This window comes from Pristis pectinata, chromosome 13 (genome assembly GCF_009764475.1).
Source record: "Pristis pectinata isolate sPriPec2 chromosome 13, sPriPec2.1.pri, whole genome shotgun sequence".
NCBI lineage: Eukaryota > Metazoa > Chordata > Chondrichthyes > Rhinopristiformes > Pristidae > Pristis > Pristis pectinata.
The window spans coordinates 170843-185336 of NC_067417.1; the positions used below are offsets into that span (position 1 = coordinate 170843).

The following is a 14494-nucleotide window of genomic DNA, read 5'->3' on the forward strand; positions in this document are numbered from 1 at the left end:
ACCGACCTCTAGGCAGAATATGCTCTATCTACCACCACCCTCTGTCTTCTATGGGCCAGCTAATTCTGAATCCACACAGCCAAGCTTCCCTGGAGCCCATGCCTTCGGACTTTCTGAATAAGCCTTCCATGAGGAACCTTATCAACTGTCTTACTAAAATCCACGTACACCACATCCACTGCTCTACCTTCATCAATGTGCTTTGTCACATCCTCAAAGAATTCAATCAGGCTCGTGAGGCACGACCTGCCCCTCACAAAGCCATGCTGACTGTCCCTGATCAGCTTATGCTTCTCTAAATGCCCATATATCCTGTCTCAAAATCTTCTCCAGTAATTTGCCCACCACTGAAGGAAGACTCACTGGTCTGTACTCCCTTTTTTAAACAAAGGAACAACATTGGCCACCCTCCAATCATCTGGCACTACTCCTGTGGCCAGTGAGGATGCAAAGATCATTGCCAAAGGTGCAGCAATCTTTTCCCTAGCTTCCTGTTTTAACCTTGGATATATCCCATCTGGCCCTGGTGACTTATCTATCCTAATGCTTTTCAATAGTGCCAGCACATCCTCTTTCCTCACGTCAATGTGCCCTGGCATATCAGTCTGTCGTATGCCATCCTCACAAACGTCAAGGTCTCTCTCTCTAGCTGTCTAGCTCTAGCACAGACAACCTGGGATGAAGGGCCTGTTTCTGTTTTGTATGGCTCTATCATTCTATGAATCCCCCAGAGCATCTTTTAAGGAAAAGGGGATTTAAAAGAGATCTCTGAAAGGTGAGGGAGTTGTCCAGGAGTAAGCCATCATTCCTGTGCCTCTCATATGCTAAGCATACTTTGTAGACTCCATGTATGCATTTGAAAAGGAAGTTCAAATTTTTCATCAGCTCATCAAGAAAAGGTGCAGAAGTATTTGTGAACACTTGGGAGAGATGGTGTGGAGTATTTAGGCATCCTCCAGGATCGTGAAGAGGATGAACTGGGCCTTGTGGGGAAAGCAGAGATGAGCAATGAACACACAATATGTGTTTGGTTCTTTTCCCAGTTGCAGAGATCACCGCACTCCTCTGGTTCTGACTTCTTCAGCATCCCAATTTCCCCAGGCTCACCACTGGCAACCTGACTTTTCACCTTTGCAGTCAAAGTCCCAAGCTCTGGAATTCCCTTCTTAAACCCTCGAAATCCCTATCTCCCTCTCCTCTAGGACGTTGCTTAAAACCCACTTCTTCGACAAGTTACAGGTCATCTATCCTAATACCACTGTGTCGTCAAATTTGTTTGATAAACATCTTGTGTGAACAGCTTGTGTTAAAGGTTTAGTATAAGTGGCAGTTGTTTTTGCTGATGATGTGTTGCTCTTCTAGAGATCACAGGGAGATGCAACATAAAATACTGGAGGGAAACGAGAAACAGACAACTCGTTTCAATAACTTATTTTGTTTGCTAGATTATCCATTAACTAAAGAAATTTTCCTGACACTTCATCCAAATTCATTTCCCAAAGAATTTCATTTATATTTTCTGACCCCATTTTCCTGAAAAACATTCTGGATTAATCTCGCAAGAACGATTCAGTATTAGTTCCTACACAAGGTCCAACAACCGCTATGTCTCACTGTTTCATCCAACACTGGCTCATCTCCTTTAAACTGAGACCAAATGTGGAACCTGATCCACTATTTCTAATGTCATCATTCTAATCTTCAAACTCACCAGAATGATTCCTCAACGACTTCCTTTTAACTGTAAGTTTGAGTTATAAAACAAGTCTTCAATTCTCTCAATGTTCAAAGAAAGCTGATTTTAGATTGGGTGGCCTTGATGCAAATAAACACCTTGTGGAGCACGTTTCTTTGTGTTCTCTGATTAAACAGATTGCAAGTGAACCTGGGATTGGATTCAAATGTATATCAAACATTTATTTCTTAAGTCCTGTACATTTGCTAAACACCTGCCTCTTCGAACAATGTATAATGGTAGTTGTGGACATGGCATTTCCTGCATGCTAGAACTCTGCCAAAAGGTGGAACTGGTCCTTAGATGGAAGCTCATGTAGTGTAGACATCAGAGATTTCACTTACTTTTCACTTTCTCCTAACCATTTGGACATGAGGTCAGATGAAGACACAGAGAAGAATGTGGAGTTATTAGCCTCTGTTGCTACAGCTTTGGCCAGGTAGGATTTTCCTGTACCTGGAGGGCCGAACAGCAAGATCCCACGCCAAGGTGTTCTTTTACCTACGGACATGAACAGACCACAGCACCAATCAGAGCACCCCAACCACAGACTACTAGGCTTAAGAAAGGAACTAGAAACACTGGTTGCAATCAATTTGGTTACATCAACACCCATGAACCAGGCTAAATTTCATTTCAATCACGGAATCATTTATGGCACAGAAGACAGCTATTTGGCCTATCACATCCATGCCTGCCAAAATGGAGCTATTTATAGTCTTACAGTTATTCAGCATAGAAACAGGGTCTTCAGAGCAACTTGTCCATGCCAACCAAAATGTCTTCCCAAACTGGTTGCACTTGCCTGTGTTTGGCCCATATCCCTCTGAACTTTTCCTATCTATGTATCTTTACAAATGTCTTTTAAATGTAATTGTACCTGCCTCTACCTTCCTCTGGCAGCTCGTTCCATATCCCACCACCCTCCATGTGGAAAACTTGTCTCTCAGGTCCCCTTTAAATCTTTCCCTTCTCACTTTTAACCCATGCCCTTTAGTTTAGGAGTCCCCTACCCTGGGAAAAGATTGTGACCATCCACCTTATCCCCTCATGATTTTATAAACCTCTACGAGGTCACCCCTCAGCCTCCTTCACTCCTGGGAAAACAGTCCCAGCCGATCCTGTCTCTCCTTATAACTCAAGCCCTCCAGTCTCAGCAACATCTTTGTGAATCTTTTCTGCACCCTCTCTAGCTTAATCACATCCTATGATAAGGTGACCAGAACTGCACACAATATTCCAGGCATGTCCTCACTAACATATGGGATTCCTTTCCAGCCTTTGGTCAGTAACCTTGTACTTTACATTTCTTTCAGTGCTTATCCAGGTAAATCTGAGAATTCCTGTCTTCACCACTCTTTCAGGCAGCATGTTCCTAACATCCATTACTCTTTCGTAGAAATCTTTTCATATCACCACTATAATCTTTCCACCAATTAGTTTAAATTTATGCTTCACAGTTCTTGACCGATATTGAGGAAAATAGGTCTGATCTGTTCAACATGACTCAGCCTCTTGATTTTGCACACCTCAGACCTTAATAGGAACCTGAGGAGCAACTTTTTCATCCAGAGGGTGGTGGGTATATGGAATGAGCTGCCAGAGGAAGTGGATGAGGTGGCGACCATTAGAGCATACAAAAGACACATGGACAGGTACATGGATAGGAAACCTTTAAAGGGATATGGGTCAAACATGGACAAATGGGACTGGCTTCGATGAGATTTTGGTCAGCCTGTTTCCATGTTGTATTACTCAATGACTCCCCTTAGTCTCTTTTGTTCAAAAAATCCAAACTTGACAGACTCTTAGCATGATACTTCTCCAGCCCTTCCAGTACTCTCTTAAACCTCATGCGTACCCTCTGATGCAACCTTCCCACAGTGTGTCATAGAATCACACAGTTATACAACACAGAAAAAGGCCTTTCAGCCCAACTGAATATGACAATAAACTCAACTTTGACTTTAGCTGGTCCATGCCCACCAAGATACCCTATCCAAGCCTGTCCCATTCGTCAGTGCTTGGCCCATATCATTTTTAACCTTTCCAATCCATGTTCCTGTCCAAATGCCTTGTAAAAATTGTTAATGCACCTGCTTCAACTACCTCTTCTGGCAGCCTATACCACATAGATACCACTCTTCATGTTAAAAAGTTGCCCCTCAAGATCCTAATAAATCTCTCCACTCTCCACTTATATCTGTGTCCTCTAGTTCTTGATTCCCCAACTCTGGGAAAAAGACTGAGTGCATTCACCCTTTCTATGCCCCTCATGATTTTATACACCTCTATAACATCTCCCCTCAGTCTCCTACGCTTCACGGAATAAACTCCTAACCTGTCCAACCTCTCAGTTCCTCAAGTCCTGGAACCAGAGGGGTAGGTCAGAGGAAGAAGTGGATAGGGAAAAGTCAGATCTAACATGTAGAGAGGCTCTGAGGAAGGAGAAGCAGAGTACGGGGTATAAAAGTAGAAAGGTGGATAGGCTAAAGTGCATTTACTTAAATGCAAGAAGTATCAGGAATAAGGGTGATGAGCTGAGAGCTTGGATAAGTACATGGGACTATGATATTGTGGCTCTTGCAGAGACTTGGCTGTCACCAGGGCAGGAATGGATATTGAATATTCCTGGATTTCAGTGTTTTAAAAGGGATAGGGAAGGGGGGAGAAGAGGAGGAGGGGCAGCGTTACTGGTCAGGGATACTATTACAGCTGCAGAAAGGGTGGATCATGTAGGAGGATCCTCTAGGGTCAGTATGGGTGGAAGCTAGGAACAAGAAAGGAGCAGTTCCTCTACTGGGAGTATTCCATAGGCCCCCAGGTAGCAGCAGGGATACTGAGGAGCAGATTGGGAACCAGATTTTGGAAAGGTGCAAGAATAACAGGGTTGTTATCATGGGAGACATCAACTTCCCAAATATTGATTGGCACCTGCTTAGTACCAAGGGTTTAGACAGGGCAGAGTGTATTAAGTGTGTCCAGGACGGATTCCTGTCACAGTATGTTGACAGGCCAACTAGAGGGAATGCCATATTAGATCTAGTATTAGGTAATGAACCGGGTCAGGTGACAGATCTCTCGGTGGGTGAGCATTTGGGAGACAGTGACCACTGCTCCCTAACCTTTAGCATTGTCATGGACAAGGATAGGAGCAGAGAGGACAGGAAGATATTTAATTGGGGAAGGGCAAATTGTGAAGCTATAAGGCCAGAACTTGCGAGAGTAAATTGGGATGACATTTTTGAAGGGAAATGTACTATGGAGATGTGGTCGATGTTCAGGGATCTCTTGCAGGATGTTAGGGATAAATTTGTCCCGGTGAGGCAGAGAAAGAATGGCAGGGTGAAGGAATCATTGACAAGAGAGGTGGAACAACTAGTTAGGAGGAAGAAGGCAGCATACATAAAGTGTAGGCAGCAAGGATCAGATACGGCTCATGAGGAATATAGGGTAGCAAGAAAGGAACTTAAGAAGGGGCTGAGGAGAGTGAGAAGGGGGCATGAAAAGGCTTTGGCGAGTAGGATTAAGGAAAATCCCAAGGCTTTTTTCACTTATGTGAAGAGCAGAAGGATGACGAGAGTAAAGGTAGGACTGACTAGAGACAAAGGTGGGAAGATGTGCCTGGAAGCTGTAGAAGTGGGTGAGATTCTCAATGAATACCTCTCTTCAGTATTCACCAAGGAGAGGGGCCTTGATGACGCTGAGAGCAGTGTTGGTAAGGTTGATGTTCTAGAGCATGTAGATATCCAGAGAGAGGATGTATTGGAGCTGTTAGAAAATATTAGGACAGATAAGTCCCCGGGGCCCGACGTAATATTCCCCAGGCTGCACCGCAAGGTGAGGGAGGAGATTGCTGAACCGTTGGCTAGGATCTTTGAGTCCTAGTTGTCCACGGGTAAGGCATTTGATAAGGTTCCTCATGGTAGGCTTCTTCAGAAGGTCAGAGGCCAAGGGATCCAAGGAAGCTTGGCTGTGTGGATTAGGAATTGGCTTGCATGTAGCATGTAGAAAGCAGAGGGTTGTGGTGGAAGGAGTGCCCTCAGATTGGAAGGCAGTGACTAGTGGTGTCCCGCAGGGATCGGTTCTAGGACCTCTACTTTTTGTGATATTTATAGATGACTTAGATGAGGGAGTGGAGGGCTGGGTTAGTAAGTTTGCGGACGACACTAAGATAGGCAGTGTTGTGGATAGTGTGGAGGGCTGTCGGAGCTTACAGAGGGATATTGATAGGATGCAGAGCTGGGCTGACAAGTGGCAGATGGAGTTCAATCCGGAGAAGTGTGAGGTGGTACACTTTGGAAGGACAAACTCCAGGGCAGAGTACTGGGAAAATGGCAAGGTACTTGGCAGTGTGGAGGAGCAGAGGGATCTGGGGGTTCATATTCACACTTCATTGAAAGTTGCCTCACAGATGGAAAGAGCAGTTAAGAAGGCCAATGGGATGTTGGCTTTCATAAGTCGCGGGATTGAGTTTAAGAGCCGCGAGGTGATGATGCAGCTTTACAAAACTCTAGTTAGGCCACACTTAGAGTACTGTGTTCAGTTCTGGTCACCTCATTATAGGAAGGATGTGGAGGCGTTGGAGAGGGTGCAGAGGAGATTTACCAGGATGCTGCCTGAATATGAGGAGAGGCTTAAGGTGCTAAGGCTTTATTCACTGGAAAGGAGGTGGATGAGAAGAGACATGATAGAGGTATATAAAATACTGAGAGGAATAGATAGAGTAGACAGCCAGCGCCTCCTTCCCAGGGCACCAATAAAATACTGAGAGGAATAGATAGAGTAGACAGCCAGCACCTCCTTCCCAGGGCACCAATGCTCAAGACGAGAGGTCATGGCTTTAAGGTTATGGGTGGGAGGTTCAGGGGAGATGTCAGGGGGAGGTTTTTCACCCAGAGAGTGGTTGGTGCATGGAATGCACTGCCTGGGGTGGTGGTGGAGGCAGATACATTGAACAGGTTCAAGAGCTTGTTGGATAGGCATATGGAGGAGTGTGGGATGGGGGGATATGCGGGAGGAAGGGGTTAGGTAGTGTGAGGGTGGTTTGATGGATGGCACAACATGGTGGACCGAAGGGCCTGTTTTGTGCTGTATGGTTCTATGGTATGGTTTAGTAAGGTGTTTGACAAGGTTCCACATGGTAGGCTTCTTCAGAAGGTCAGAGGGCATGGGATTCAGGGAGGCTTGGCCGAGTGGATTCAGAATTGGCTTACCTATAGAAAGCAGAGGGTTGTGGTGGAGGGAGTGCATTCAGATTAGAGGGCTGTGACTAGCGGTGTCCCACAATGATCAGTTCTGGGACCTCTGCTTTTCGTAGTATTTATTAATGACTTGGATGAGGGGGTAGAAGGGTGGGTTGGCAAGTTTGCAGACGACACAAAGAACCATAGAACCAAACAGCACAAAACAGGCCCTTCGGCCCACCATGTTGTGCCGTCCATCAAACCACCCTCACACTATCTAACCCTTTCCTCCCGCAAATCCCTCTATCTCACATTCCTCCATATGCCTATCCAACAAACTCTTGAACCTGTTCAATGTATCTGCCTCCACCACCACCCCAGGCAGTGCATTCCATGCACCAACCACTCTCTGGGTGAAATACCTCCCCCTGACATCTCCCCTGAATCTCCCACCCATAAACTTAAAGCCATGCCCTCTCGTCTTGAGCATTGGTGCCCTGAGAAGGAGGCACTGGCTGTCTACTCTATCTATTCCTCTCAATATTTTATATTCCTCTATCATGTCTCCTCTCATCCTCCTCCCTTCCAGTGAATAAAGCCCTAGCACCTTAAGCCTCTCCTCATATTCCATATGCTCTAATCTAGGCAGCATCCTGGTAAATCTCCTCTGCACCCTCTCCAACGCCTCCACATCCTTCCTATAATGCGGCGACCAAAACTGAACACAGTACTCTAAGTGTGGTCTAACTAGAGTTTTGTAAAGCTGCATCATCACCTCGCGGCTCTTAAACTCAATCCCGCGATTTATGAAAGCCAACATCCCATAGGCCTTCTTAACTGCTCTATCCACCTGTGAGGCAACTTTCAGTGAACTGTGAATATGAACCCCCAGATCCCTCTGCTCCTCTACACTGCCAAGTACCTTGCCATTTACCTTGTACTCTGCCTTGGAGTTTGTCCTTCCAAAGTGTACCACCTCACACTTCTCCGGATTGAACGCCATCTGCCACTTGTCAGCCCAGCTCTGCATCCTATCAATATCCCTCTGTAAGCTCCGACAGCCCTCCACACTATCCACAACACCGCCGATCTTAGTGCCGTCCGCAAACTTACTAACCCAGCCTTCCACCCCCTCATCTAAGTCATCTATAAGTATCACAAAAAGTAGAGGTCCCAGAACTGATCCCTGCGGGACACCACTAGTCACTGCCCTCCAATCCGAGGGCACTCCTTCCACCACAACCCTCTGCTTTCTACAGGCAAGCCAATTCCTAATCCACACAGCCAAGCTTCCCTGCATCCCTTGGCCTCTGACATTCTGAAGAAGCCTACCATGAGAAACCTTATCAAACGCCTTACTAAAATCCATATAGACCACATCCACTGCACTACCCTCATCAATCTTCCTCGTCACCTCCTCAAAGAACTCTATCAGGCTTGTGAGGCAAGATCTTCCCTTCACAAAGCCATGCTGGCTGTCCCTAATCAGTCCATGATTCTCCAGGTGTTCATAGATCCTATCCCTTAGAATCCTTTCTAACAGCTTACCCACCACAGATGTAAGGCTCACTGGTCTGTAATTCCGTGGACTATTCCTACTACCTTTTTTGAACAAGGGGACAACATTCGCCACCCTCCAAAGTCAATGGCAGGATTCTGGGCAGTGTGGAGGAGCAGAGGGATCTGGGGGTTCATATCCACAGATCACTGAAAGTTGCCTCACAGGTGGATAGGGTAGTTAAGAAAGCTTATGGGATGTTAGCTTTCATAAATCGTGGGATTGAGTTTAAGAGCCGCAAGGTAATGATGCAGCTCTACAAAACTCTGGTTTGACCACACTTGGAGTACTGTGTCCAATTCTGGTCACCTCATCATAGGAAGGATGTGGAAGCGTTGGAAAGGGTGCAGAGGAGATTTACCAGGATGCTGCCTCGTTTAGAGAGGATGCATTATGAGGAGAGACTAAGGGAGCTAGGGCTTTACTCTTTGGAGAGAAGGAGGATGAGAAGAGACATTATAGAGGTGTACAAAATATTAAGAGGAATAGATAGAGTGGACAGCCAGCGCCTCGTTCCCAGGGCACCAATGCTCAATAAAAGAGGGCATGGCTTTAAAGTAATGGGTGGGAAGTTCAAGGGAGATATCAGGGGAAGGCTTTTTACCCAGAGAGTGGTTGGGGCATGGAATGCGCTGCCTGGGGCGGTGGTGGAGGCGGGTACATTGGTCAAGTTCAAGAGATTGCTGGAGAAGCATATGGAGGAATTTAAAATAGAGGGATATGTGGGGGGAAGGGGTTAGATTGTTTTAGGAGCGGTTTCAAAGGTCTGCACAACATTGTGGGCCAAAGGATCTGTTTTGTACTGTACTGTTCTATGATTCTGTGATATAGGATTCTATTAAAAACCATATTATGTGGCTAATTTGTAGGAAGCCTCTGTTCAGTCTGCCTGTTGTTTTCATTCTCTATTTCACTGGGCTCCTACATTCTTCCAATGTAGTTCAACAGCAGCTTGATGAAAAATACTTTGTATTTCCAACTAGCCACACTACAACCTTCCAGACTTGACAGCAGTCCAGTATTTTTACTCTAAATATTCATTATTCCTTCCTAATTTTACGGTAACGTCAGATAACCCTTCTGCATTTTTATCTGTTGACTTTTGTTACTTTGCATTATCATCCCTTTTATTATTTAATCTCTACTGTCCTTCAGCCTATGACAGATCCTTCCTTATGTTCTCTCCTCCCTCCATCCGACCAACTTTCCTTTTTATCCTGTTCCAATGAAAATTCTTTGCTCTGAAACATTAACTCTGATTCTCTCCACAGATGCAACCCAACTTGCTAAATATTTCAGCATTTTCCATTTGTATTTCTGTTTCCCAGGAAGACGACGGGAAAGGTATAAACACTAGAACATGGGACAAAAGCTGAGCTGGGAAAATTATGCCTGATAAGAACCAACATTAGCTACAAAGCCATTACCAGTGAAGAGGTGAGGGAATTTGATGGGCAATATCACTGCTTCCTTCAATGCCTCTTTCGCCACTTCCAACCCTGCCACATCATTCCATCGCACATTGGGCTTCTCCATCACAATAGCACCTGTGATAGAACAAGAAAATAAATTAATCAAATTAATGCTTCGGGGAAGTCAATGCCATAGATCTCCCAGAAACAGTACAGAACAACAGGTCTAAAGAGCTGAAAGAAATTGACAGGTTAGAGATTTAGGGAAAGGGATAAGAGGAGGTGAGGGGATCCGAGGTGACCCTTTTCACCCAGAGAGTGGCGAATATCTGGAAGGCACTGGCACTGAGAGTGGTGGAAGAAGAGCAGCAAACAGTATTTAAGAGGTATACCCAGATAAACACTTGAATCACTTAGGCCTTGAGGGCTATGGCCAAGTGCTGAACAATGGGATGATTTTGGATGGGTGGGCCGAATGGCCTGTTTCCATGCTGCATGACTCTAAGACTCTAAATTAACCAGAGAAACTAAGTCAGCTGAAAGCTGATACATCCCCAGAACCTGATGACCAGCATCCCACGTTTTTGAAAAAGATGGCTATGGAGATAGTGCACCATTTCAGCTTTCAAAATCCCATAGATTTTAGTCTGGTTCCCACTGGTTTTTGTGTTCAACTTATGTTTAATTTATGTTTTTCTTGTGAATGCTGCTTATATAATGTTATGTGCCTGTGATGCTGCTGCAAATAAGTTTTTCATTATACCTGTGCATATATGTACTTGTGCATATGACAATAAACTCAACTTTGACTTGGACTTTTTGCGTTGTAACCCAACTTTTTAAGAAGAGGGAGAGAGGAAAGGGAACCACTGATCAGTAAACCTAACTTCAGAAGCAGGGAAAATACCAGAATCAATTTTTAAGCAAGTGGTTACAGGGCACTTAGAATGTAATATCTTTAGGTATATTAACCATATACTGTCATTTATCTAGTATTTATTCATCTGGAATTCTCATGCAGCCAGCAAAAATTGGTACTCACGAGGACATGGATGATATTAGGGAGAGGCATGTTGATATTGTAGGGCATGTCAATATTAAGGAGGAGGTGGTGTTAGGCATCTTGAAAAACATTAAGGTGGATAAGTCCCCAGGGCTTAACAGATTCAGTCCCAGGATACTGAGGTATATAAAATCATGAGAGTCATAGACAGGGTGAATGGCCTTTTTTTCCAGGGTTGGGAATCGAAAACTAGATGACATAGTTTTAAGGTTAGAAGTGAAAGGCCTGAGGCACAACTTTTTTTTAAAACACAGCGGGTGGTAGATATATGGAACCAGCTTCCCGAGGAAGTGGTTGAGGCAGATACATTTGATACATTTAAGTAGTATGTGGACAGGTGTATGGATGACAAGAGTTTAGAGGGATGTGGGCCAAGTGCTGGAAAATGGGATAAGCTTGAATATACATCTTGGCTGGTATGGGCACGTATGGGCTGAAGGGCCTTTTCTCCCTACTGTACAACTCTATAACTCTAAGCGTTATGCAAAATAAATGCAAAAACACAGTTTTAGTTTATTTATGTTTGTACATAAGGAAACTGAAGTTGTAGGCTGATTAACAGGAACATTCTCTTTGACGATTTGGCACTTAATAAAACTTCGGTTAGGCTGCAGTTGGCGTATTGTGTGCAGTACTGGTCACCCTGTTTCAGGAAGGATGTGGAGGTTTTAGAAAAGGAGCAGAAGAAGTTAACCATGATGCTACCTGAATTAGAGTGCATGAGCTACGAGGAGAAATTGGACAAACTCGGGTTGTTTTCTCTGGAGCAGCAGAAGTTGAGGGAAGACTGTTAGGAGTTTATAAAATTGAGAGAGGCAATTTTATAATCTTTCAGAATCTTTTTCCCAGGGTAGAAAATGTCAAGTTCTAGAGGACATGTATTTAAGGTGAGGGGGGGAAATGTGGGGCAACTTTTATTTACACAGAGTGGTGGGTGCCTGGAAAAGGCTGCCAATAGCAGTGGAAGCAGATATGACAGTGGCGTTTAACGGGCTTTTAGATAGACACATGAATATGCAGGTAATGGAGCTATATGGATCATGTACAGGCAGACGAGGTTTAGTTGAATTTGGTATCATGGTCAACACAGACATGGTGAGCTGAGGGGCCTGTTCCTGTGCTGTACTGTTTTTTTGAGCAATTTTCATGCAACTGCACCCCTCATTTCCCCATAGATGTCAGATGGCTGAGAGTGTACTGTATGTGGATTTCTGAAAGAGAAATCATGCTCGACAAATGGTTTTAGGAGGTCAGAACCACCAAGAATAGTTAAGGGAATCCTGGGAAGTGGTGCTTTTGAACTTTCATAAAGCCTTCAAAAGGTGCCACACTAAGGTCACTTGGTAAGTTAGAGCAATACTAGGATTGGAGGCAACGTACTGCTGTGGATTGAGCACTTGTTAATGGACAGAAAATAAAGAATGAGATTTCAGATTGGGAGGCTATGACCAGGAGTTGATGCTGGAGCCCCAGCTGTTCACTTTCTAATGATTGGGAGAGGACCATATGTAATATCGCGATCCCTGCTGATGGTTCAGTTGTGTGGCATTTTGGTGTGTATCAAGGCTTCAATAGAAAATAGATACAGTGAGAGAAAAGACAAAGATGTTGCAGGTGGGATATCAAGTGGGATGGAGAATTAAAGTGACATCCTACTCTGAACTGTGACCTTGAGGAATCCTGTCTGGAGACAATATTGAATTCTACAACTTCAGGTCTCTGGATTTCTCTGTCTATATTTCACCCATTTGTGACATTGGCGAAGCTTGGTTTTAACCCCACACCACCACCTCCCACCCATGTTTTTCTTTTCTCCCCCCTGGATGTGGAGGACATTCTCATCCTGACTTGTTGGGCACGGCTTACTGCTCTGCATTTTGCAACTCTTACATTACATTCTTTTGTCTATATTCTTGCTCCCTAACTGCTCCCATTCACTCACTGACCAGATAACCTTCTTTACAGTTTACCACCACAGTAACCTTGGTTTTACCCCATCAGAGACACCCCTCACCCCATCATCCCTGCAGATTAAAGAGTTTCTTTCCTCTCTTAGAACATTAGACCACAGTACAGGCACTTCACCCAAAATGTTGTGCTGACATTTTATCCCGCTCCAAGATCTATCTAACCCTTCACTCCCACATAGCCCCATTTCTCTATCATTCATGTGTCTATCTAAGAGTCTCTTAAATGTCCCTAATGTATCTGCCCCCACAACCTCTGCAGGCAGTGCATTCCACGCACCCACCACTCTCTGTGTAAAAAACTTACCCCTGACATCCCCCTTATACCTTCCTCCAATCACCTTAAAATTATGTCCCTTCATGTTAGCCATTGTCACACTGGGAAAATGTCTCTGACTGTCCACTCGATCTATGCCTCTTATCATCTTGTACACCTCTATCAAGTCACCTCTCATCCTCCTTCTCTCCAAAGAGTAAAGCCCTAGCTCACTCAACCTATCCTCATAAGACATGCTCTCCAATCCAGGCAACATCCTGGTAAATCTCCTCTGCACCCTTTCTAAAGCTTCCACATCCTTCCTATAATGAGGCGATCAGAACTGAACACAATACTCCAAGTGTGGTCTGACCAGAGTTCTATAGAACTACAACATCAACTCGAGCTCTTTAACTCAATACCCCGACTAATGAAGGCTAACACTCCATACACCTTCTTAATAACCCTATCGACTTGCGTGGCAATCTTGAGGGATCTATGGATGTGGACCGCAAGATCCCTCTGTTCCTCCATACTGGTAAGAGTCCTGCCATTAACCTTGTATTCTGCCTTCAAATTCGATCTCCCAAAGTGCATCACTTCACACTTATCCGGGTTGAACTCCATCTGCCACTTCTCAGCCCAGCTCTGCATTCTATCAATATCCTGTTGTAATCTACAGCAACTTTCTACACTGTCCACAACATCACCAATCTTTGTATCATCAGCAAACTTACTAACCCACCCTTCACATCCTCATCCAAGTCATTTATAAAAAATCAGCAGGGGTCCCAGAACAGATCCCAGCGGAAGACCACTGGTCACTGACCTCCAGGCAGAATATGCTCTATCTACCACCACCTTCTGTCTTCTATGGCTGAGCCAATTCTGAATCCACACAGCCAAATGTCCCTCGATCCCATGCCTCCTGACTTTCTGAATAAGCCTTCCATGAGGAACCTTATCAAATGCCTTACTAAAATCCACGTACACCACATCCAGTGCTCTACCTTTATCAATGTGCTTTGTCACATCCTCAAAGAATTCAATTAGGCTCATAAGGCACCACCTGCCCCTCACAAAGCCATGCTGACTGTCCCTAATCAGCTTATGCTTCTCCAAATGCCCATAAATCCTGTCTCTAAGAATCTTCTCCGGTAATTTGCCCACCGCTGAAGTAAGACTCAGTGGCCTGTAATTCCCAGGGTTATTTCTACTCCCCTTCTTGAACAAAGGAACAACATTTGCCACCCTTCAATCATCTGGCACTACTCCTGTGGCCAGTGAGATCATCGCCAAAGGTGCAGCAATCTCTTC

The 14494-nt window shown here is 44.7% G+C and overlaps 1 protein-coding gene across 1 annotated transcript in view; it reads right to left on the bottom strand.

Annotated features, from left to right (window-relative positions):
• The window catches only part of LOC127577425 (vacuolar protein sorting-associated protein 4A), a 59549-nt gene that overhangs the window by 12448 nt on the left and 32607 nt on the right, over nucleotides 1-14494 (bottom strand). Inside the window, exons 5-6 of the mRNA XM_052028630.1 lie at nucleotides 9907-10026; nucleotides 2080-2236 (exon numbers count right to left, since the gene is read on the bottom strand). Of these exons, the coding sequence (XP_051884590.1) occupies nucleotides 2080-2236; nucleotides 9907-10026 (277 nt within the window). The remainder of the gene's footprint in view (nucleotides 1-2079; nucleotides 2237-9906; nucleotides 10027-14494) is intronic.